The 24,517-nt window shown below is 52.1% G+C and overlaps 1 protein-coding gene across 1 annotated transcript in view; it reads left to right on the plus strand.

Annotated features, from left to right (window-relative positions):
- The first annotated feature begins 272 nt into the window (after window positions 1–272).
- TMPRSS13 (transmembrane serine protease 13) overlaps window positions 273–24,517 on the plus strand; it is a 28,514-nt gene continuing 4,269 nt past the window's right edge. The window contains exons 1-10 of the mRNA XM_077112033.1: window positions 273–385; window positions 10,017–10,251; window positions 11,232–11,336; window positions 13,801–13,923; window positions 14,878–15,007; window positions 17,588–17,680; window positions 18,601–18,644; window positions 20,232–20,394; window positions 21,280–21,452; window positions 24,280–24,378. Coding sequence (XP_076968148.1) covers window positions 365–385; window positions 10,017–10,251; window positions 11,232–11,336; window positions 13,801–13,923; window positions 14,878–15,007; window positions 17,588–17,680; window positions 18,601–18,644; window positions 20,232–20,394; window positions 21,280–21,452; window positions 24,280–24,378 — 1,186 coding nt within the window. The 5' untranslated portion in view covers window positions 273–364. The remainder of the gene's footprint in view (window positions 386–10,016; window positions 10,252–11,231; window positions 11,337–13,800; window positions 13,924–14,877; window positions 15,008–17,587; window positions 17,681–18,600; window positions 18,645–20,231; window positions 20,395–21,279; window positions 21,453–24,279; window positions 24,379–24,517) is intronic.

The raw sequence follows: 24,517 nt of genomic DNA on the forward strand, positions 1-24,517 counted from the left end.
CCTCTGCCTTTCCCCCCAGAACCCTCTGGAAGAGAGAGCCCTGTAAGAGCCTCCTCTGCGGGGCAGCTGCAGGAGAGAAGGGAGCTTCGCACGCGGGCAGGTGAGGTGGACCCGGTGTGCTCGGTATTCGCTGAGTAACTGGGATGCCTCAGAGGAGGGGCGGAGGGACAGGTCCGGCTGGTTCTGTCCTGTTGTTGATTCTTGGGATTGCCTCACACATCCCGACCGGCTTCCCCGCCCCGTTTGCTGGGGGCTGGCCCTCAGCCCTCCAACCCCCTTTCCCCCACATGCCCGGGAAGCCAGGCACCAACATGGGTCGTCCCCTCGACATCAGCTGAGCCTGGCAGCCTCACCTCAGGAGACAATGGAAGGGAACAGCCGCCCGGTGAGTCTGTCTGGGGGCCTGAGGCCAGATCCTCCCAGCGCTGAGGAAGCAGGGAAGGAGCCGGGAGACAGGCAGGATTTGGGGGAAGGTATCTGGATGTGCCTTTCCTGGTTTGAAACTACATGAGATCGAGATCTCTTAACCTCCTTTTGACATGGCTCCTAGAAGGACCCGTGGGAGGAGAGGCTGCTGGGATTTGAGGTCCGGACAGTAAGCACTCCAGGGCTGTGTGGGTGAATCCTGGGTTTCTGCTAAGCTCTGGGGCCTGGGAGCACTAGGGCCAGGATGGCTGTACTGTTAGATCCCCAACTTCGCTGGGAAGAGGAGAGTCGTGGAATCTTAACGTTCTAAATGGGACTTCAAGATTATTCGTCTCATCCCCTCACTAGACTCCCAGGAAACCATTCAAGGAAAAGGTGGCCTTCTATGTGCATTTAAGATTGTAAACTTTTAATGGAGATTTTTCAGTCTCCCTAGGTCACTTATTTTGGGGCTTAATAATCTTTGTACTTGGAAAATGCTTCCTTATGTCTAACCACAATTCCTTCTGCTGCAACTCTGGTCCTTTTCCTGTTCTGTTCTTGGTGGTGGTAGAGAGCAGCTAGACTATGTATTCTCTGTGGAAAAGCCAGTCATACACATGTGCAGGCTTCCAGAATTTCATTCAACTGTGCCTCAGCTTTCTTTTCTTCAGGGAAAGACTTCTTGTGCTCTAACTTCTCCTTAAGTCTTGTTTTCTTCTCCTCTCCAAATTCCTTGGTTCTTTACTGATGGGACAGAGTCTGGGATTCTGGAAGGATGGGCCAGTGCTGTGTTTGAGAATCAGCTCATTCCATTCTATGGCTTATAGTTCTGGTTTGTGGTCCATTCTGAGCCACAGATCGGTTTCTGCAAACCATGCTACCATCCCTCTCTCCATTCTTCCAGCCCTCTCTTGACTTTTCTTTTGCAGTCTTCTTCCCCTGACCTTTGTTCAGAACTCCTTGGTTCATGGGAAGGTCCACCTTCCCAAGGTGTCTTGGCCGTAGGCCACTGGGGCGCATTGGAGCCTCTAGTGTGTAGTACGGGTGATGTACAAGGGAGAATAGAGTTTTGGCTGGAACATGGGGAAGACAACCCACAGTCACAGGGATGGGGTATGCTCCTTGATAACTTGCAGGAGCCTAAACTCAATGGTTCCTAAGTCCAAAGGGTGAGAACAGGCTGAGCTCTCTGAAAGGTGGCCAAGCTCATATTGGAGGTAGATGGTGGGGCCAATCCCTGGGGCGGGGTGACAGATGATGTCTGCCTGGGAAGCTCATCTCTCCAGAGTCAGGGACCAACATGGAAGGGCACTGGACAGGTATGCAATGGAGAGCAGGTTTTTCATTGTTGACAGAATAATGGGGATGCCCAGTTAATTTATGAATTAAGTGTCAAATGTAATGGCAGGCTGGGCCATGCTCCTTCAGGAAAGTGTCCTAACTTATATTGGAATGAAAGAATAGAACTGTCACATCCTTCTTTAAGGTCCTGAATTTACCCCCTTGTTTGAGATAGAGCCTGACAGATAGTGAGCCAGAGGTGAACACAGCGAAGGCTGCAGGTAGGGCTCTTGATTTTATCTTAATTGAATCAGGTAAGAGTGGAGTGGGAGAAACTGGTCATCTAAGGCCATGCCTTCTCCCCAAGGGCTTTACTGCAAAGAGTACTGCAAAGAGACCCACTGTACTTCTTGTCCTGCAACTCCACCAAGGAGTGAAGAAGGCAGGGGCCAGTAGCTTAAACCTGATGTGCCCTTATGGCAGCTGTCGGGGCTTCAGAGAATCGTAGAGAGGGTAGAGAATGCTCTCAGTGCCCGCGTGTCCAAAAGAGAATCTGCAGGCTGCGGTGGACAGAGACCCAACCAAGTTTCAGGTCTGCTCCAACGCTGAGCGAGTCACCCAACCTTTCTGTCCCTTAGTTTCTTCATCTGTAAAGTATAATAATAATAGCACTTATCTCAAAGAGCCTCAGAATTGTGCCTTTCATATGGTGAGGCTCTTTTGGAATAGCAGCTGGCTATATAAGTATAGATACACAGGTACAGATAAAGTTGTAGAGTGTCAAGATTTTTCTTCTTCTTCCTCTCCATCACAACCATCTAGGGTCTAGTCCCAGCTCCTCTAAAAATTTTGACAAATATCTTCATCCCGCTGAGCTTCAGTTTCCCCGCCTTCCAAACGAGAAGGTTAGACAAAGGGCCCCCTGAGGCTCCTTTCTGGTTCCATGACAGCCTCTGAAATTATACAGAATAGGATTACAGGCATGTCACACTGAATGCGCATATTTGTTTTTTAAAAGTAGTGTGCATTTTTTATTTTTTACGCAATGAGTCACATCTTTAATGCTTAAAAGAAGTGCAGGGTTTCCTACAGAGAGACTGACGGAGACCCACCGATTAAGCAGCAAGACTCTGTTGAGTGGATTTTCTCAGGCCAGATCTCCTTGAGGTGGAATAGATTCTAAATCAGCTTCCAGCCGTGGCAACTATGGAGCAGTCAGAATAGTTAGGGCCCCAGGGCTGGTCCAGAAAAAGCACCTCTCCCAAGAGTGCTGGGTAGGTTCCCAGGACAGCAGAACAGGGGGTCTAGGTCACTGTGCACTCCCCGGACCCCAGAGCACAGGCACCCCCAAGGCCCCTGGCCCCGAGCCCCCTGCCCTGTAGGCATGTGCCTTCCCAGGGTCCTCTCTGTCTCACCTGGGCCTTGGGGCTGAGCAGCCTTCCACCTGGCACACCCCTCTCTGCCTTCCCTTAACTTGTCCCCTGTGACTTGGCCAGCGTGAGCTCACATGCATGGGAGTGTGTGTACAGGGCTCCAGTTTGAGTGCTGGGCAGGAAGGCCAACCGATGTGATGTGACAATAGCCACTTAGCTTAAGTGTCTTGTTTTGCAAAACAGCTTCCTCTTGCCACAGCAACAATAGGGGTGGGCTGTGGCCAGCCAGGCTGCAGGCTGCTGGTGGGGGAGGCATGCGGGAAGCCAGCAGGGGGTGTGTGGGGAGGCTGGCTCCTTGGGAGAGAAGCAGAACCCAAGATTGTCCAACAAGTCCTCATTGCACGTCAGCCCTGAACTTTGTCACCTCCCCAGCAACAGGCAGAGAGGGGAGCACAGATGCAGGAGAAATTGAGGCAACAAGTTCCTGGCACTCAGTGTTTTTTAAACTCATTGATAAATGGATGCATGAATGAATGAATGAACAACAAGCAAGTTTTTAGGTCCTGGTCTCCCTGGCATCCCTCAGGCTTCGTATACTATAAGGAATCAGTAAGTTCCAGTAATTTTCAAGTTCTTCTTAGTGGCAGCCTCTTCTGTGCAAATGAAATCTGATGTGGAGCCCAGTGTATGAAACTGAAAAGTGGATTTACTCTGCTTGAAATGGGGCTAAGGGCTCGAGGCCCACCACCGTCCCCACCGCAGCCCCCCGAGCTGGTCTCTGAGGCACCGTTCCAGAACCTCTAATGCTCTGTGGAACCCCGTTTGCAAACAACAATTGTCCAGCCCCTTGTTTTTCTAGATTGAGAAGCCAAGACCCTGAGAGAGATGTTTCTTCCCCCATGGCTCCCGGCTGGTTAGAGGTAGAAGCAAGAATCCCAGCACCTGCCATGCCTGGGCCAAGGAGACCCCAGGGCCGGGGTCCTCACCTGGAAGCCCTGTTAGATATGCAGGCTGGGTGTGGTCCCGGAGGCCACCATGGCCTGTTGGGGGGTGCTGCTGGCTGGCTGCAAGCAGGTGTAGGGGTGCTTGCTTGTGGTTCTGGGGATCCTGTGTTCGTGGTGTTTCTCTGGGGCCAGGGAGGGGAAGAGGAGGTGGCAGGTACAGTGAAGCCTGAGTTAGCAGTGAGGATGGGAAAGAAGCCACAACCCACCCCAAGTCAGGGAGGTCAGCTCAGCTCAGTCCAGTCCGTGCTGGATGGAATGGATTCAGGACCCCTCCTGCCTCCTGCCACAGTCCCCGGGCTCCCCGGGCTCCCAACATGTACGGGGGAGGCTCAGGTCTTGTCAAAGGGTGCGCCAATCTTTCTGGGAGCCCCTCATGCTGCCAGTGGGGTGTGGAGGCATCTTCCTGCCCTCCCTGCTGAATGTCCCAAGGACTCAGGGTTGCTGGGAGAGACAAGCTGCTACAGGGCCAGAGGTGGTGACAGGCCCTTTCTCAGTGGAGACTGGCAAGGGGCAAGTAGTGGGAGGGCACAGGGCTGTGGTCGGGATCCAGAAGACCGGAGTTCAGGTGCAGCCGCTGCCCCAGCTGGCTGTGTGGTCTTAGCCAGGTCACGTGGTTTGGGCTAGCGGGTTTTCAAAGTCCTTCCAGTGCTGACTTCCTATGGTAGCCCCAGGCTGCCCCGGGGCAGTAGCTTTATGAAGGGATGATCCAGAGCTGAGGAGGCAGGCCCAGGCAGTTAGACTGGACCGCAGGGGGCCCTGGCGGGCTGGCTTGGAAGCAGCTGTCCCTGCTGCTACTGCTGGAGATGTTTTTTAGCACAAGGGCTTTTTACAGGGTCCTCCTTACTGCCCATCTGGGGCTCTGAGTGACCTGTAGTGCCTGATTCCCTGAATTCAGGCTGCTGCTTGTGGCTGGAGGACAGACTCTCTGCAAAACCCAGGGCTCAGTCCATGGTGGCAGCCACATGTGCTGAGACGGAAGCAGTCCAGGAGCTGGCTGTGATGTCACGCAGCATCGACAGAGGGTCTCCCCTTTCTGCTAGGATCCCCTGGGTCGGCAGGGGCCTGGGAGCTGGCTATGATGTCATGTAACCCAGACATCACACTCCCCCCACAGGGGATCTCCAGAGCCCACAGCAGACCTAGGAGAGGCCAAGGCAGAATGTGTTCAGCAGCTTGACTACCTTCCATCCACCACCAGTTAAGGGGCGGAGAGGCAGAGCTGGCTGCAGGAAACCATGAAAAATGCCCCATTCATCTGGGTAGAGGAATCTACCCCCTGGAAGTTGTGGCATAGAGAGCACTGGATTGGGAGGTAGGGGCCTTTGGGTTTATTTAGTTCCTGTTATCCTATAAGATGTACCCGAGTGACTTTGGGCAAAGCACACATATGTTTTGGGCCTCCATTTCCTTGTCTGTAACATGATTATGGCAGGCCTTACTGACTGGACAGAGCCCCAGAGCCAGGGACCACGCTCCTCAGCTCCGTTCCTGCCCTTCCGTGTGGGCCCCCAGCCTGCCTTCCAGCCATGGCGCCTCCTGCCCAGCACACCTGGAGGGGCTGGATGAGCTTCTGCATGGGGACCCCCGGGAGCTCAGAGACACAGCCTGCTGGTAGCAGTGACATGGTGAGATCTCATAGGTGTGTCACCTAGGGTACCGTAGAGATTACCCCAGGGGCAGGTGGGGAGAAGAGCAGGGCTAGGAAAGAATGCAAGGAGGGCTAAGCGAGGGGTATGGCCCAGGGTGGCCCCCATCTCCTGGCTCAGCCCTGCCCAGCTGGTCCTGGGCCTCAGACGAGGAGCCTCAGGTCTGCAGGCAGGCTGTGGAGAGACTGGGCCTTGGCCTGGGATTGCTCATCTAAGTTCCAGCCCTGGGTCCTAGACTCACTGGCAAAACCTGGGTGGTGAGAGGCCTGGGTTCTGGTCCTAGCTCTGCCCATGTGTCTTGGGACCTTGGTGAGAGGTCGCCTTCACCCTATCCCTTTAGGTACAGGACACCAGCTTCACCAGCCCAAGGCATCTGCTCTGAGGGTGAGGCCAGGCCTCTAGTTGGGAGGGAGGCTGGGATCTCAGCAGTTGTCCTCCAAGAATTGAGGAAAAGAAATGAGTTAGTGCTATATAACAGGTTAAACATCAGGAAGAATTTCCAGCAGGGTGGGGTGGCAGGCTGTGAAATGGGCGAAAAAGAATGGCTGTGGAATCTTTTATTCTAGTGGTCCGTGCAAATGAGAACTCTCCTTAGCCTTCTGCGGTGGTTTGGGTTGAGGCTCAGAGTTGGGGATGGGCTAGATGTCTTTCCTCTGGATGGGGGACCTCGCGGCTGCCCTTCCATCATCCTGTCCTTGCTGGGACGTGTCATTCTGCACACAGGCAGTTCTCATTCAGGTCTCAGGGGATCAGGACTCTCTTCTCACCCTGGCCTGAGGGACAGGCCACTCTCCACCTGCTTCCTCCTGGCCATAACTCCAAGGAGCCTGCCCGCTTCACTGGACCCGCCATGGACTCAAAGCCTCCAGCCCTCTTCCCGAGGTCGCCCTTTCCACCACCTTCTCCCCACCCCAAACTCCACTCCTTCCCAATACTGGGAAAACTTCAGTTTGGGGTACTGAGGTTCATAGTCAACATGTTAAAAGTGTCCAGCCGGAAGCTGTCCATCCTCTTGGCTCCCTGGTATGGAGCCCAGGGCGCAGCTGCACAGGCGCATATTCAGTATCACCTCCTTCTAGATCCAGAGAAGAGACCCAGGCAGGTGTCCTGCCTGACTGCCGTGGGACCCTCATTCCCTCTTCCTGCCAGAAAGGCCCTGGCTGGGCATTTGGATCTACCTGCCGGCTGGGGCAAACTCCCTAGAGAGGGGTGAGGAAGGGCTCGGAGCCTCCCCCCACCCCATTCCCTCCCGGCTGTCCCCCGGCGTCCCGACCTGCCTGATGACACCTAATTCCCTCTCTGGGTTAACTCCCTTCTGCCGCCCCAGCGTCACAACTTCCCTCCACCAAAACCCCCAAATCTTCCCACCATTTCCCCTGGGCCTCCATGCTCTTTCCTTCAGTCCCATCCCTTGGGTTCCTGCCCGACATGATGGGGCAGCAGGGACAGGATGGCAGGCTCCCATGCAGGTGGAGAGAGCCGGGAGCATTTGACTGGGATCGAGAAGACTGTGTTAGCGTCCCTACAAGGCCCCCAATTTAGTTTACGTGGTTTGGGGTGTGCTGTTCAGACCCTCTGAGCCCCCAGCTGGTCTCATGGATAAATTGGCCATAATAATTCCCACCCAGCTTCTTAACCAGGATTCTTGTGAAAATAAAATTAAATAATAGATGTGATAGTTCTCTGCAAACTATAAGCCGCAAAGAAATAAAAGAAGCTGCTGTGGATAGCCAAGATACCACTAGTTCTGAGCAGACCCAGTTAGACTCCAAGTTCTGCCATTTGCCTGACGTGGGAATTAGGACATGCTTTCTAACCTCCCTGGACCTCAGTTACAACATCTGCAAAATGGGGCTAATCATGCTAAATGCTGCAAAGAGCTGCTATGAAGTTGAAAGGGGAGCAAGTTAAAGGCCTGGTGGACTGTTTTTAGCATTGTGGCTTGATGCATAAGTCTGAGCCAGACTTTTGATTGCATATTCCCTGTTTACCTGTGGAAAGGAGGTAAGGTGAGCCCCATTTTACACATGTGGAAACAGACCCCAAAGTGTTGAGTTATTTACCCAAGGAGGCCTAGAAAAGAATGGGTGCAGTTTTATTTCAATCCAGATCTTTCTATTTCAAGCCCAGTGGGTTAAAAAAAAAAAATCAGCAATCAAGTCCTTTCTGTGTTCCAAGCACAATATATGTATCATCGAACTGTGATGACAGTCCTTTGAAGCAGGATTTTCTGTCCTACCTTATAGATAGGAAAACTAAGAGGTTCAGTCACTTGCCCAGGGTCACATGGCAGAGCCAGTATTTGGAGCTAAAAGCTCAAAGGGCTTGCTGGTTGGGATGCTTTTACTCCACTCCATGAGGTTGCACTAAGAGGCTCTTGCTTTTGACTTAAGAAGGGCAGGGAACTCAGAAGCAGACAGGCTTGTCCAGGCACTTAGAGCTCTGAGCTTTGACCTTCTCATCTGTAAAATGGGTTGGAAAGATACCAGTCTTTCAGTCAGCACATGGGGCCATAAGCAGGAAAGTTTACTGTAAACCCTTAAGTGCTGTATATATGTGAGCTTCTAGATTTTATTGTTTTCAGTTATGATAATTCTCCCTGAGGCTGGGGATGATCTACTGTGTCAGCTTTGTGGGGATGGGGACCAGGCAAGCCAGTGGTGGTGCCACAAGTCCTGAGTCCCGGGCAGAGGCCAAGGACAGTTTTCACGGCCTGGGATGGTCCTTGTGGAAGGACCTTTGTCTGGCCTTTGTCTGACACCTTCTTTTCTCCCTAAAAAGAGCTTCACCACCTTTCAACCTCTTCAGTTATGCCCTGTGACTGCTGAATCTCAGGTCAGCTCTGTGCCCCAAAACACAGGGAACTGGGGAGAGATGTCCATCTCCCGAGCACCCAATGTGGCAGATGCTGGCAAGGCTTTCTTAGTTAATCTCCTTTATATTTGGGGATTGTTAGTCCCATTTTAAGATGAAGAAGGAAGCTCAGGAAAGCAGTGGCTTGCTCAAGGCCACACAGCTTCTACGTGATGGAGCCGAGACTGGGTTCCAGGCCTATCTGACTCCAAAGCCGACGCTTTCCATGTTTCATCATATCCTCGCCAACCTTCCTGGCCCTCTGACCCAGTCGTGTTCTACTTTAAGTATCTAATTTTTCTTCACTTTATGGAAATCTAGTCTGAGGCCAGTGGGAATGAGAGGGGAAGCTGGTGGGGGGCCTGAATCTTGGTTCAGTTGGGTCAGCAGTAGCAGCAGCTGTCCTCAGGCCCCAGGGAAGGAAGGGGACAGGTCCACACTGTTGGCCTGCTATGGCCAGCCACTGAGTCACCTCACTAAGTCACCTCCCTCAGAGTGGGCAAAGCTGAGTGGTTCAGAGCTTGGACTCCACAGCCAGACTTTGTGGGTTCAAATCCTAGCTCTGCTGCTTTCTAGCTGTGAGAATTTGGTCAAGTTACTTAACCTCTCTGCCTGTTTCTCCCTTCCCAACTCTGGGTAAAATGGAGATATAATAGTTTCTACCTCCTGGGGTTCTTATAGGGATTAAATGAGTACAAGGCCCTGAGTGCATGTTAAGTCCCCTATAAATAAGTTGAATCACTTTAAATGAATACGTCCGCTCAGCCTGCAGCGGGGAAGATTTAAAGATCTCGCCGAAGCGTGGTGTGGAGGCTTCCTGCAGCCGACACAGCTTCTCCTCCTATATCTGGCTCAAATATGTTGATGTGTGTATGTGTGTGTATTTGCATGAGAGAGAATTACGATGTTAATGGGAATTATGGGACATCAGGAAATTGGGGCTTTTCTTAAGCAGTGCTTCTCACACTTTGTTTGCCTATCGCTCATGCAAAAGCATATTTCATAATCTAGCACACATTCATGAAAAAAGTGGGTTGTGGGGGGGTGTGGAAGTGAAGAGGGTGGAAAGGGTGGCTACCTCCCCACAGGGACCACATTTTATTGATGTGGGGCCTCAGAGTTGGGGTCCAGCCCGGCAGCCTCTTCTCTGAGTCTCTTGCAGCCAAAACCGGTGCCTCCGGCCTGGGCTGATAGCTCCTGGCCCCTGGGCACTGGCTGGACCTTCCTCCCACGGCCCCTGTAGGTGCTTGTGAATGGAGATATTTCTGGGCAGCTGAGGAGCAGCAGGTTCTCTGGACTCTCATCCTGTCCATGAACAGTTTCTTCTTTGTCCCGGGTCTTTGCTCCAGCCCTCGGCGCTTGTCCCAGAGCCCGCGTCTCTGAGCTCAGGAGGGCTCGGCGGCGCGGGGGCAGGCGAGCAGCCCGAGAGATGCCCTTCACTCTGCTTTCAGAATGCTTCTCCGGCAAGAGCGTCCCCGGCCCGCACTGCCCCGGCCCAGGCATCACCTTCCAGGTCCTCGTCCGCCAGGTCGTCGTCCACCAGGTCGTCGTCCGCCAGGTCGGCCTCTGCAACGTCCTCTCCGACCAGAGTGTACCTCGTCAGAGCAACTCCAGTGGGGGCAGTGCCCATCCGAGCGTCTCCTGCCAGGTCATCGCCTGCCACCAGGGCGGCTGGGGAGAGCCCAGGTAAGGGGGATGCTGCAGAGACCCATTCTACATTCAAGGAGGAGATTGCAGAGTTGGCACTTTCTGACCCCTGTTCCCTTTGGATAATGATGTGGGGTGGGCACGGGTGGGCAGTGAGGGGAGGTGGTGGCAGAAAGGAACCAGTACATGCAATCAAAACAGTGGAAGGTTAGGGACAAAAGGACACTAAGAAATCGGGACCTATAAGCAGGGTGTAGCTTTGGAGGCTGCACGTTAAAGGTCAAAGTTCTGCTTTCAAGGACGAGGGCTCCCGGTTAGGGATCTGTTCCTTTCCTTGGGCTGCCCCATCAGTCTGCCTGGGAAGTGAAGTCTGCAACAGAGCAAGGTCACGAACTGTGGGTAGAGGAGGAAAGGGAGGGATTCTGATGAGTTCTTTATGGTTCAGCTACTAGGAAGTTAGGTGGACCTTAGGACCTGGTTCTGCCCTTAATGAGTAACAGTTTTTCCACCCATCCTTACTCTGCCCTCATCCTGTCCCAGATGTCAGAAGGTCCCCAGCACCACAATACAAACAAGCTTGGAGGCTGGACATTACCTGACTTTGGAGGAACACCCCAAGTTTGGGGTCACTTTCCTGGCCAATCTTGTGACCATCTTTGTCCTCTCAGAGGTTGATGAGACACTTTGGTGTGATAGGCTTTGGAATCAGACACACCTGCCTTTGCCTCTTTGCTCTGCCGCTCACTGGCTGTGTACCTGGGGCAGGTTATTTAACTTTCATAAGCCTCAGTTTTCCTCATCTATGAAATGGGTACAGCGATTCTCAGCTCACAAGGTTGCCGTGTAGGATAGCACGTGCCACAGGTGGAGCTCAATAAAAGGGAGCTATTGATAGCAGGCAGATGTTGGTGCCACAGTCTGGGGTGAAGAGGTCCCAAGGGGGCCCTCCAGGGCCAGCCTCGTATCTTTCTCCCTCCTCCCCAAAGCCTCACCCTCCCCTGCTTGCTGCCCCTCCCTAGGCCTCAGCCTGTCCAAGTTCACCTGGCAGGAAACCCGGAAGCGACTGCCACTCATTGGGTGCATCGTCCTCCTCATCGGCCTTATGGTGTCCCTCATTATGCTCTGTAAGTTTCTTGGTGATGGTGGGGGTGGGGGAGTCCTGGCCAAGGCTGGAGCAGGGTGTGGGTGGGTACACAGCAGGGAGACAGGAGTGGGGAACAGGCAGTAGGGCTGAAAAAATGTGAAGTCCCAGCATCCTGGGCTAGGGGCCCATCAGTCTACTTACTGCACAACCTACTCAGGTAAGTTTGGGAAATCCTCTGAGCTCAGCTTCAGCATCCTTAAATGGATTAAATTCATTCATGCATCCAACTTACTATGTGCCCAATAAAATCTCATGCCAATGTCACTGGGTATAAAGAACCAATGAGTAATGGAGTCATGTCTGACTCCAACTCTCACTCGAAAGGGCTAATTATTAAAGACAAACTTTAAAAGCACCAATTGGAAAACATCTCTCAGGCATATTCGGTCCATGGGATAAAGCGTTCAGGGCTTCAGAGCCCCTTGATGCACCCCCCCGCCCTCACCTTTGGAAAAGTTACCTGGGACGTGTCCAGGGCTCTCTGCCGGGAGTCCCCTGTGAGCCAGCCCAGGGGGAATCTTAGGAGGAAACAAAAGTTAAACATTATCATAGGGTCCCTGTCCTCAAGGAGAGTCCACGCTTATGGAGGACATTGCTGGAAATAATCAAGGCCAAATGTATTTGAGCGTGAATGTCAGGAAGAGGTGACAGCTGCAGTGAGTGGGGTCCCAGGGGACCTGGATGATGGAAGAGCAACTGTGACCTGGACAGGACCCCTGAGTGGGATGAGCAGTCACAGGGACCGTGAGCGGCCACATAGGCAAGGTTGGCGTCGGGGGGAGGGAAGGGAGCTGCTTAACCAGGAGAGCACGTATTTGGGAATAGGGGTTCATGGGGCCGCGCCGCGTTGTAGAGAGCTTTAAATGCCAGACCAGGGCATTCGGATTCTATTAAAGGGACAGCTTGGTGTGGTCTAAAGCGGAGTGGATGATGCCTGGACACCTGTGGCAGGTGGGGCTTTTGAGGAAGAGAGTTGGGTGGGAGACGGCAGCTGGCCATGAGCATGGCTTTAGGACCAGACAGACCTGCTGCAGAAGCCTGGCTCTGCCACTTAGCACCCTGTGTGGCTTCACCACCTGCCCCCCCTGCCACAATGCACTGACGGCCTTAACCCACACCTGCCCTGTGCTTTCATGTGCTTTCGCGTGGTCCCGCACTCCCTCCTGCACCACGGGCCACACTCCCCGGGGACTGCCTGAAGGTACCCCTTGAGAACCGCGTGACATAACCCTGGGGGGTAGGGGTGAGATTGGATGCAAAGGTGGGCTCGCTATATCCGCAATTATCGCTTTCAGGGTGGTTTCCCAACATGGCCTGAAGGTCCCGGCAGTTCCGGCGGGGAGGCCTTTAGACCTCGGGGGCCGGGAGGGTGGCATGACGTGTGCAGGTCACAGAACAGTTCTAAGATGGGGCCAGGACCAGTGCCCGGGCCCCTCAACTCCCGGCCCAGGGTTCTCCCCTTATGCAGCGAGGCTGCCCCTCAGTGTGTGGGTTCTTCAGTATTCTGAGAGATGTGGAAAGGGAGGAGAGGAGGGCTAAATCCAACAGACTAGGTGCAGGATGTGTGCACGTGAGAGGAGCCACCACCTGGGGGCTCCCAAGCCTCACCCTGGGGGATGGGGAGCATGGGGGCCATGGCAGAGGTGGGGATTGGGGCCGAGGAGTGAGCCAAGACTGAGCATAGCAGGGTGAGGAGTTAGAACGGGGTGCCCAAGGGGGAGAGGGAATACCTCCAGGCAGCAGGGGTATCATCAGAGACTCTTATTTGGAAAGAGATTGATGGGAGAGGACAAGGAAGTCGAAAGAGGACTTTCGCGCATGGCTTGTACAATTGTTTTCTTTTAGACTCACCTTGTCCATTTGGGAATTGACCACTTGCAGTTATTTGTTGAATGAGAAGACATTTGAAGGTGTATACAAGCAGTGCGGCAGGAACTGAGCATAGGGGTACGCGTTGTTAGAGGAGAGGGGAGGAGAAAGAAAACCCAAGAGTTTCTGAGGCTCCCTTTGAGAAGGCAGAGCAGGTGTGGATGTAAAGACAGAAACCCCCTCTGCTGTGACCCTGTGAGCACAGAAAAGAAGGAATGCCAGAGGGATTTGGAGAAGGGGGCTCTGGATTCTGGAGGAGGTGCTTTCTCTGGCCCCCACTCAGCACGCAGGACAACGCAGTCACAAAGTAGTCCCCACCTGCATATTTCTCTGTCTCTGTCTCTCTGGGTGGCTGGCCGCTTGAGTCTGCCTGGTACTGCCCTGCTGGCAGGAGCTTTCTGGGGCTTTCCAGAGCATTCCTGAGCAGCCTTTTTCTCCATACAGATGGGGGATCAGAGCCCCAGAGTCCAAGAGGGATTTCAGGTCGGTGTCTGAGAACCCCCAGGGCTTTGGGCTGCTTAGTGTCTCCTCTCTCTGGGGCCAGCCGTGACTCTTGTCTGCTTCCTTTTTTCCAGTTCACTTCTGGCGGGGCCATACAGGGATCAAGTACAAGGAGCCGATAGAGAGCTGCCCCAGGGACACTGTTCGCTGCAATGGGGTGGTGGACTGCAAGCTGAAGAGTGATGAGCTGGGCTGTGGTAAGAAGGCTGGGCACAGGTGTGTGTGTGTGTGTGTGTGTCCGTGCATATGTGCAGAGTGGGGTGTATACACTCTGGTGACCCCGAACTGTGTCTGAGTTCAAATGGGAGGCAATGGACAGGGAATTGAAGGATCTAAGCCATAGAAGACCTGGGTTGGAAACTCAGTTTTGAGTGCTGTGTGACTTGGGCAAGTGACTTACTTTCGCTGGGCATCAGTTTCCTAATTTACAGAATAAATGGACTGGACCAGATCAATTGTTCTCAAATAAAATCTGACTGCTCCCAAATAACAGTCTGATGAAAGCAAAGGAGCTTTGGCTGGAGGCAGGGGTGGGGGTATCTGGACCCCCATCTGGGTGACTCCCCTTCCCCTGGGTGACCTCTGCCTTGCCACCCCACCAGGTTCCGCTCAGCTTGCAAATTGCTGGCCTAGGTGATCCCTCAAGACCTCCTCAAGTCTGGTCTTCAACAGGTTTTACATATGCTTGTCTGTGAACAGCCCTGACGTGTGTCTGAGCATGCAGGTCCACCTGCGTGCCTCCTTCCAGCCATCCACCCCTGCATTCACCTGAGCCCTTGTTCCTGAGCACATCGCCTGTGACTTGGCCTGCCCTGTGGGCATACAGACTGTAGGCCTTGTTCTCCCCTGTCACTCTCTCATTTGGGTGAAGTGCTCCCGGCACAGGGTGATGACTTTTGCACTGTCAGATGGAGAGCTCTCCACCCTGCCCCAACTCCTTGCCTTGGCCCTGCCCTTACTGAGTGTCTTGGGCAGCTGAGCATTGAGTGGCCATGGCTGCCCAAGCCTCTAGGCTTTCCCGGGCCTCAGTGAGGAGCCTCAGGACAGGATGGTGCTGGGAGCTTCTTGAAGTCTCACTCAGCTCATTCCTCAAGAACTTGAAGCTTCCTGGGTGCTGAGGACCTGCTCTCTGCCCTTTTCTTGCCCTGCAGTAAGATTTGACTGGGATAAGTCTCTGCTTAAAGTCTACTCTGGATCTTCCCATCAGTGGCTTCCCATCTGTAGTGACAGCTGGAATGACTCCTACTCAGAGAAGACTTGCCAGCAGCTGGGCTTTGAGAGGTAAGTCCCAAACCCACCCTGGGTCCCAGGCTCAGGGAAGTCTCAGACTCTTTGTGGGGTGACCCTATTCCTGGAAACCAGGGCAGTAGTCACTAGCTCAGGACACTGAAGTTATTCAAAGGGACAGTGACCCTGGGATCTTATATGTCTGGGGTAAGTTGTTTCCATGGGGCCAAGGTAATTATTTATAGGGGAGCTGTAATAACATGAGACTCTAATATAGTTATCTGCATCAAAGTAACCGCATGTCCATTATCTCACAGTGGCCCTGTGAGGTGGGCGGGCCATCGGGCAGGTCTTTTCTTCTTACATTCAGTTCATAAGAAGCTCAGTCTGTGCAAAGTCTTTCAGTGGACTTTGAGTTAGCACGGGTGGCTTGGGTTAGAACTGATCAAAGGGGAATGAGCTGGGGCAGATGTGGCCAAGAGAAGTCATTACGAATCTTTGGCTCTAAAGATTTTTAAGAAGCCACTGCTGGAGGTTGGGCTGGGGAGGCAGTAGGGGTGATTTGAAGGCCAGCTGGTCATCTCCACTCTCCCTCAGTCTGGAAGTTTTCAAGTTGAGTGGTTTTGGAGTCCAGCAATGTGTGAAGTTGTAGAGAGCAGGGTTTAGGATTTCTGTTGGGGACAGGACTTAGAATCAGTTCTCTGTCCCCCACCTCAGCCTCAGAGTCTGAATCTGTGAAAGGGGCTCTGGGGATTCAGCCAGAAGACCATGGACATGTGAGGTCCGGCATCTTTTATCCATGAGTTATGGGATCCTATGAATGTCTGAACTCCCTTTGGGCTTCAGCAGAAGATGTCATGTATCCACTGAGCTTTTATTATGTGCCAGAAAGTATATGGACACAAAGGAATGAGGCAGAAGGATTTCTGCCCCTGGTGAAGCTCTAGCATAATGTGGGAGAGAGACACTTAAACTAGCAATTGCAGCATTGTGTATTGTGTGATGATAAGGATATGGTGAGGAACTGCAGACACACAATGGAGAGGATGGCCATCCGCACAGTGCGTTGTGTGATGATAAGGATATGGTGAGGAACTGCGGACACACAATGGAGAGGATGGCCATCCGCACTGTGCGTTGTGTGACGATAAGGATATGGTGAAGAACTGCAGACACACAATGGAGAAGGTGTCCATTTGCACGGGGAGGAGGGAGGAAAAGGCACCCCAGGGGGAGGAATAGCACATGCGAGGGCATGTTTGTTACCAGACAAAGGAGGTGAATTCTTTTGCCCAACATGTTCAGTAACCAATTCCTGAGACACCAGGGTTTCAAAGAGAGAAAGACTTTATTTCTAGACACATAGTAGGAGGACAGATGGTCGAGTGGACCTAAATCTCCTTCCCTGAGTTTAGGGGGTTCAAGGTTTTATGGATTTTAGCAAGGGGAGGAGGTTTAATTTAGCAATTAAATTATAAATTAAATTACATTTTAATTGTAATTAAATCATTACAATTCCAAACAGCAAAATCTAAGGAGAAAAGGAGACAGTGTTATTATTTGTCATTTTAATAGGAGAACTTAACCAGAAAGGAGGGAAGGCAGAGCTATCGTTTCAATACTGAAGGTGTAAGCCGAAAGCAAGGGAGACAAGTTATCTTTCAACAGCAGAGTCTAGTTGATACGATTTACAAATGTCCAGGGCTGAGACTAGTTAATGGCTGACTTCAAATTCTTCGTGAGCATTAAAGCTTTTGCCCTACAAGAAAATGAGTGAATAAAGGGAGTAACTGTTCTTACATCACAGAAGCACAAGAGAAGGGCTTTTATAATCATTTCAGATATCAGGGCAGCTGAATTATAGTTTAGGGATTTCAGGTATTTCCCTCTGTCTACTCCGATATACCAAAAAGCAAACAGGAATATAATGATTGAGTAATCAAAATCATCCCTTAAATCCTAATTTCTCGGTTACATGGTCTCCCGCAAAGGGGTACCCCAGGTTCCGTGCAGAGAGTGGTCCAGGCAGCAGCCACCTCAGAGTCACCTGGGGTGCTGGTCAAGATGCTGACCCGTGGAATCAGAATCTCTGAGATCAGGGCCCAGAACCCACTCAACATACATGCCAAAGTGATTCTTCTGTACACTGGGTTCTGAGACCCTGTAGGTTAGTTTAAAGGTTTTCAGACTATAATGTGCAAACCAATAACACGATGCATCTCTAAAGCGCAGATTTTGATTCAGTAGGTCTCAGGGCTGGGGGGGATATAGTTGTTGGCTTATGGATCAGAATCACCTGTTAAAGCCCCGATGGCTGGATTCCATCCCAGAGTTTCTGCTTCTACAGGTCAAGGATAAAGAATTTACATTTTGAACAAATTCCTAGGCAATACTGATGCTGCCAGCCCAAGGACCATACTTTGAGGGCTCGTGGGCTGGTGTCTCAGGATAGCCAGGGCAGGGGCAGAACCTGTGGGTGAGATCAGGCTGCTGCATGGAAGAGGGGGTCACTGTTCAGACCACAGGAGGCTGGCTTCCAGTAGCAGGGGTGGCGGGAACTCTAACGGGGGACTGAGAGTGGACTCGGCCTCAAGGGGGTGGGGAGTCATCCTTCCTTCCCTCTCCTCCTGGCAGTGCTTACAGGACAACCAAGGTGCCCCAAAGGAGCTTTGCCAACAGCTTCTCAGTCTCTGAATACAACTCCACCATCCAGGAGAGCCTCTACAGGTATGGCGATGCAGGCCGGGCTGCCTGTTCGTGAGCAGGGGAAGAGGAGGTCCAGGGGGGCTTTGAGTTTGAGAGCCCCTTTCCTCTCTTCCCTGGCCTTTCTGTTACCCAGATGCCAGATGTTCACCATAAAAGTTCAGAGACACCTTGAAACCATCCTTATTGGTCTTACCACCTCCTGATTTGAAAGTACTCATTTGAGGCTTGGCGCAGAGGGCGTCGAGATCAGGAATGCCTCTAAGTGTTTACCTGGTTGCCAGGAACAAATGATGAGTCTTGGAGGCCCCAGTCAGCCAGGTGTTTGGACTAAAAGTTTCTGCTTGGGCTGGGGAGGGAGAAGCATCATTGAGATTTGGAATGCTGCTGGGGGAGTGTCAAGGACAGGGAGGCCCACCTGGAAAGAATTACCCTCTTTCTGTGGTCTTTGGACTGTAGCCCCTCTCTTGTCCCCAGGCTTACTGGGCAGGGATGGGGAGGGGATTTCAGTGGTTAGCACTGTTTACACTGGGGATGGGGGAAAGGAAACAAGGCTCCAAGAGAAGAAAGGAGGTGGGGGAAGGGAAACCAATTAGCTGCATCCTGGGTGCCTTGTGCTAGGTGGTTTTTGCATGCTACCTGTTTAGTTGTGGGAAGATTCTGGGCTAAAGAAATCATGGGTTCAAAGGACATGGATCTGGCCTGGATGTGTATTTAGCCACAAGAAACCTGAGCGAGAGAGAGTGGGGGTGGTTTGCATTGAGTCTGGAGAAAGCATTGGAAGGACCTGTCTCACCGGGAGGAAAATGTTATAATCTCCATCTTTATGTGCAATCTCCATGTCCTTTGAAAAGGAATAAGGGCTGAGTGGGAGTCAATCAGGGAAGCCTTCCTGGAGGAGATGGCTTATGTACTCTTTTTCTACCTTTTGTCTCCTCCTTCAGGTCTCAATGCCCTTCTCAGCAGTATGTCTCTCTCCAGTGTTCCCGTAAGAAGAAGCTCTTCTTAGATTGTGGCCTGTGCAGGAAGGGAGTCAGCAGGGAGAGGAGTGGGGCACCCTCTCTGGGGGAGATGGCCATCCTGGAGTTCTGAGCCAGGCAGAGGCACTTTTCTGGGGTCCCTGTAATGCACTGAGACAGTTCCCATTTGGCATTTCCCTTTCTCCACTGTGTCTGATAGGAGCTCAGCCTAGCAACCTCTATTCCAAGGAATCCACTGAAGTCTCTTGGATTCTGAGCAGGGGACAGAGGGCTGGAAGGGTAGGTTCTGAGCCAGTCTTAAGCTCCTATATCGGTAGACATGGCATTTGATTGACATCTATGTCTAGAGCCAACATTTATTGAGCCTATTCTACATATGATTGCATTGAATTCCCAGCACAACGCTAGGAGGTAGGTGTCATTACTGTCTACTTACAGACAAGGAGACTGAAATGTTGAACTTGCCCAAGGTCAAGTAGTAAGTGAGGAGCTAGTAGGCCAGGCACTAGTATTTGAACTTGGCTCTGACCCTTGCACCCAGGCTGCTAACTGTGCCAGATGCCCCTTGGGTGGAGGACCGTGGATTGAGCGCTCACCCCCACAGACCACTGCCACTTCTTCCTCAACCTCCCCCATTCTAGCAGAAAAGGAAACATGCCTGAATTACTTCTAGGGCGGCCCTCCTTGTCCCAGGCTGCGGGAAGACGAAATGCTCCCCAACATGATTGGAGGTGGCCCCTTGGGATGAAGGGTTCCCAAAAGCACTAAGTGATCATTGGGAACCAGGTTGGCACAAACCCAACCTGGGCACCCTGGAAGTTTATTTATACGTTAAAGAAAATACCATAGTAATATACACATGCCATCACATTTACTGTTTTAACCATGTGTAAGTGTATAATTCAGTGGCATTAATCACATTTACACTTTTATGCTACCATCACTACCATCCATGACCAAAACTGCTTCATCGCCCCCAAAAGTAACTCTATACCTGCTAAACATCAACTCCCCGTTCCTTCTTGTCCCCCAGCCACTGGTAAACTCTCATCTATTTTTCTGTCTCTATGAATTTGCTTATTCTAGATAGCTCATGGAAGTGGAATCATACAATATTTGTCCTTAGGTGTCTGGTTTATTTCCCTGAGCATAATGTTTTCGAGGCTCATCCACGTTGGAGAATGGATGGGAGCTTGATTCCTTTCTATGGCTGATAAGATTCCATATATGCCTGTGCCACATTAGTTTATCCATTCATCCATTGATGGACACTTGGGTTGTTCTGCCATTGTAACCCCAATGCCTGGCAATGTCTAAAGCATTGGACACTTAGGAAATAGTTGTCAAATTGTGAAAGAATGAATGAATGGGAGCAAAGAGGAGCCTGGCTAGAATAAAAATTCCCACCGACGAGCCTGGAAAACTGACCCACGATGTGTTAGCTTGACTTTGGCAGGAAACAGCAGCGCAGCCTGCGTCAGATTAAGTGAGCAAAGCGGTACCCACCCTCTGCAGGTGGGGTGGACCCAGGGGACTGGGGTAGATGCTCTGAGAGAAGTAGCATTCAAGGTTTGTTTCTTCTGCTTCCCTCCCAGACTGTGGACTGAGGGCGATGACTGGGCGGATCGTGGGTGGGGCGCTGTCCCCAGAGAGCAAGTGGCCCTGGCAAGTTAGTCTCCACTACGGCACCACCCACATCTGTGGGGGCACACTGATAGATGCCCAGTGGGTGCTCACGGCTGCTCACTGCTTCTTTGTGTAAGTGCCTGAGTAGCGGATGACGCGGGGCTGGCCGGGCCGGGACCAGAGATGGCCAAGAAGGGCTGAGAGCAGGCTGACTGCTCCACTGGCTGGGACGTGGAGTGCAGCTGGGGCAAGCACTCAAGGGGCCTGATTTGCAGTTGGTATTTGATCCTGGGGATGTGAGTTGGGGGTACTTGTTCTGAACTTGGCCCCAGGATGAGAAAATGCCATTGGTGGCCCCCCGAGAGAGTGAGGTAGGAAAGGAAGAAGGACTTGGGGTGGGGGTGGGGTGTTGCCTCTGAAGAACATGTTGATATAAAGGGGTTTTGTGTCGTTGCTGTATCCTGAAACTCGGCACTTGCAGGAGTGGAGCCCCAAGAAATCAAGAACGCTGTCCCAGGAATCAAGGGAATACAGTTGGACAGCGAAGTCCATTTCTGACAGTTCCTAACAGGCTTGTCCTTTGGGGTCCTGCAGCTGAGGCTGGCAGGCAGAAAAGGACTGTGGGCAGGGCTCAGGATGCTGCCTTCCCCAGTAACGTGTCTTGAGCAGATGACCTTGTCCTGCCTAAATCTCCATTTCTAGGGAGGATAATAGGGCCATCTGCCCTGCATATCTTATCTGGTCCTTGGGGGTGGAGAGGTAGAGTTGAGGTAGTGGGGTGAATCCTGTTCATTGATAAACTCAGGTTTATCGTTATAAACCTGTCTCTATCACTATGGGGTGCAGAGTGGCCAGTTTAGAATGCATTTGAAGGTGTGGGGGACTCTTTTTGGACCCCTGAGCCAGAGGTCATTTCATCCATCCCCACCTCCAGCCGCGGCTCCCTGGGTAGAGCAGATGCTGCCAGTGGGCCCTGCCAGTTGGGCAGCTGGTAATCATGTTCCTTGGCTCCTGCAGGACCCGGGAGAAGATCCTGGAGGGTTGGAAGGTGTACGCAGGCACCAACAACCTGCACCAGTTGCCCGAGGCGGCCTCCATCTCCCAGATCATCATCAACAGCAACTACACGGATGAGCAGGACGACTATGACATCGCCCTCATGCGGCTCTCCAAGCCGCTGACCCTCTCGGGTGAGTGACCGCGCCCGCTGCGCCCCTCCCTGGCTCCCTCCACAATCCTCCCGGACCCCCTGCTTAGTAGCAGCTGCCAACCTGTCTCGGGGTCCCAGAGCCTCAGGATGGCAGAAATCAAAGCTCTTGGGGATCATTTAAGCCAATCCTTCCACCTGGCAATTGGGGAAACTGAGGCCCAGAGACTGGAAAGAAGTTTGCCCCAAATGATCATATCACACATCGCAAATTGGTAACAGACCCAGGGCTTGGATCCTGGTCTCGTTCAATAAAAATAGATTGAATTAATTAACAGGGACAGGGAATGCCTGCATTTTAATGGTAGGCTTTTCATGTACATGATTTCATTTATCTTCCTGTGGAGTAGGTACTATTACTAGCTTCATTTTACATATGAGGGAATGGAGGCTTAGAGGGAGAATTACCTGAGGCCATGGAGTGGTAAGTGGCAGCTCTAGGTTGATCTGACTCCCAGGCAGGGTTTTTCTCATAAGCTCCAGGGCTGACAAGTTGCTTACACTTGCGGTTGAGAATATGAAACCAATACACACCCAAACATTAAATTGCGGCAAGGTTGGGGCTAAAGACCCAGTGAGGCTATACCGGGAGGAAGTGCTACAGAGGTTCTGAGGAGGAGATCGCCATGGGCTGGGGGCATGCAAGAAGGCATCATTTATCCATTCATTCATTCACTCACTTGTTCATTTGTACTTATCACGTGTCCACTCGATGATGGGCCGTGCAGGTGCACTGGCAAATAGAACAAATACCACATAAAAGCATAAAAGAGAGATTTATGACAGAGGACAGTGATGCCTGGAGGAACTATGGTGGCAGAGAATGGGGACAGCTAATCAGACTTGGCAGGCTAGGGGAAGCTTCCTGGGGAAGGACAGCTGCTGGGGGGGGGGGGTTCCGGAAGGATTGGTGAAGCCAGGGCAAGAGGGGTCCTGGAGAATGGGGTAAGGGTCTTCCAGCATGAGCACTGCTGCCCAGGTGGGAAAGGCCTCGCTCGGAGGGCTGGGATTTCCAGAAACCTGGACTCTCCTTCGTCCCGCCATTCTCGGCTGAGGCTGTGCGCTGGTGTTCCCCGGCACTTTAGTTTTGGCGGCAGCACAGCGAGTCAGGAAAACGGGATCTTCTGAGTGGGGTGAGGAGGAATCCGGGGCGGAGCTCGGCTGGGCGGGGCAGGCCTGGAACCACACCCCTCAGCAGGGCGCGGTCCGCGGGAGAGCCCGCCCTCCTCGTCCCTCCTCGTCCCTCCTCCTGCCCCCTCGCGCCATGTGCTGTGCGGGGATCCTGGGACTGCGAGGGGTGTCCCGCCGCCCCCTGCCCGGCCACCCGTGCACACAGATCCGGGGAAGGGAGGCAGCCACTCTGCAGGAGTGAACAGAGAACAGGCTCTCTCAGCCTGGCAAAACCCAGATTCCATCTGGCTAAACGTCCGGCTCTCACCTCCCACCCTCTCCTGGAATAGTATTTGGATTTCCTAAATAAGTGAAATATTTTCTAAAACCAAATGAACGTTATTATAATGTGGAACAAGCCTTTCAGGCTGGACCAGTCCCTCTCCAAACTCTGATAAGCCCCTGGGTAGGAGGCAGGCCCCTAGAATGAGAATCACCCTCCGATTTTCCTGGACTCCCCTGATTTCTGCAGCCCGGTGGAATTAAGAGCACTGATTTTTTATTTGGAAATCAGGGCAGGTTTTCCTAAATTCACTCGGCAGGCCGTGTACCTTGAAGTTGAGATGATCTCAGAAAACAACTGTGAAAAAACACTGCTAAATTTAATTCCCTCATAAAAACGAAGAACAGTTTTATGAGTGGAATATATAACAGTATTACATGTTTTCAAGACTCTGCATCTCAAAAACTGGGCGTAGGACAGCTTAAGAAATCACGTATTACATTTTCTGTTAATAATTAATGCTATCCCTTCACTTATTTTTGTTGTTGTTGTTGATTTGCTCTCGAGCAGACAGCATGCAGTAGGTACCAAAGCTTAAAGCCCGATTTACGGGAGAAGAATTTAACATTCATTCATTCATTCATTCATCCATTCACTCAGAAAATGATTATGGAGCAAACTTTCATTGGTATCAGGAACCCTTCTAGGTGCAGAAAGCAGCAATGAACTTAACAATTGAGAATACTGCAAACCTTTTAATTATCAACGCTTTTTTTTTTCTCCTGCAAATTGGAGTTTGGTGGCCTAATGTCCTACTTCCTCTAGGGACATGAGTCTCAGAGGGAGCTCTGGAGCTCACAAAGTAATACTTAACAGCACCTCCCAAGCATTTCTGAATCTGGTAGCAAGTTGGCAGCTGCCTGCAGGCCTGCGCTCTGGGAGGTGCCCATCCTGCTTGGAGAGGTTGTCTCACCCTGGGCTGGGGGTACATTTGGAGGGGGATCTCCAAGCCCTGGGAAATCAGTGAGTGGGACAGAGCACTCAGACACCGTGTTTATACTACTCTGAGACTTAGCCTGTCGCTGCTCCTTGCTCTGGTGGAAGGGCATGTAAAGGGCTCAGCCAGGAGAGCCATCTACTACTGGCTTGGCACAGGGGGCCTTCCAAGGCATCTGTATCCGCCCATGTGGCAACTACTGAAAGAGAAGGGCTTTGGAGACTCTGGCAGCCCCTGGAGATTGGGGTGGGAGGGGACATGATAAAGTGATTTTCTTGCCTGGTCAGTTCCAAGACCCTGGAGGATTCAGAACCACTCTGAGGGTAAGGAGGGGGCTCCTAGGGCATTGGTACTCCCTCCGCCCACCGCCACCAAACCTCCAGCTTTCTTCCTTACTGATGTCTCGAGGTCTTGTTGCAGCTCACGTCCATCCTGTCTGCCTTCCCATGCACGGACAGACCTTCAGCCTCAACGAAACCTGCTGGATCACGGGCTTTGGCAAGATCAAGGAGACAGATGGTGAGGGGCACAGATACTAGAGTGTGTGTACATGTGCGTGCATTCGTGCTGTGTACTTACATATGTGTGAAGTGTGATGGGTTGGGGTGTACAGTTGAGGGCCTCTGTAGATGAAGGCCTGAGTACATAGATGCATGGG

This window comes from Tamandua tetradactyla, chromosome 8, assembly GCF_023851605.1.
Source record: "Tamandua tetradactyla isolate mTamTet1 chromosome 8, mTamTet1.pri, whole genome shotgun sequence".
Lineage (NCBI taxonomy): Eukaryota > Metazoa > Chordata > Mammalia > Pilosa > Myrmecophagidae > Tamandua > Tamandua tetradactyla.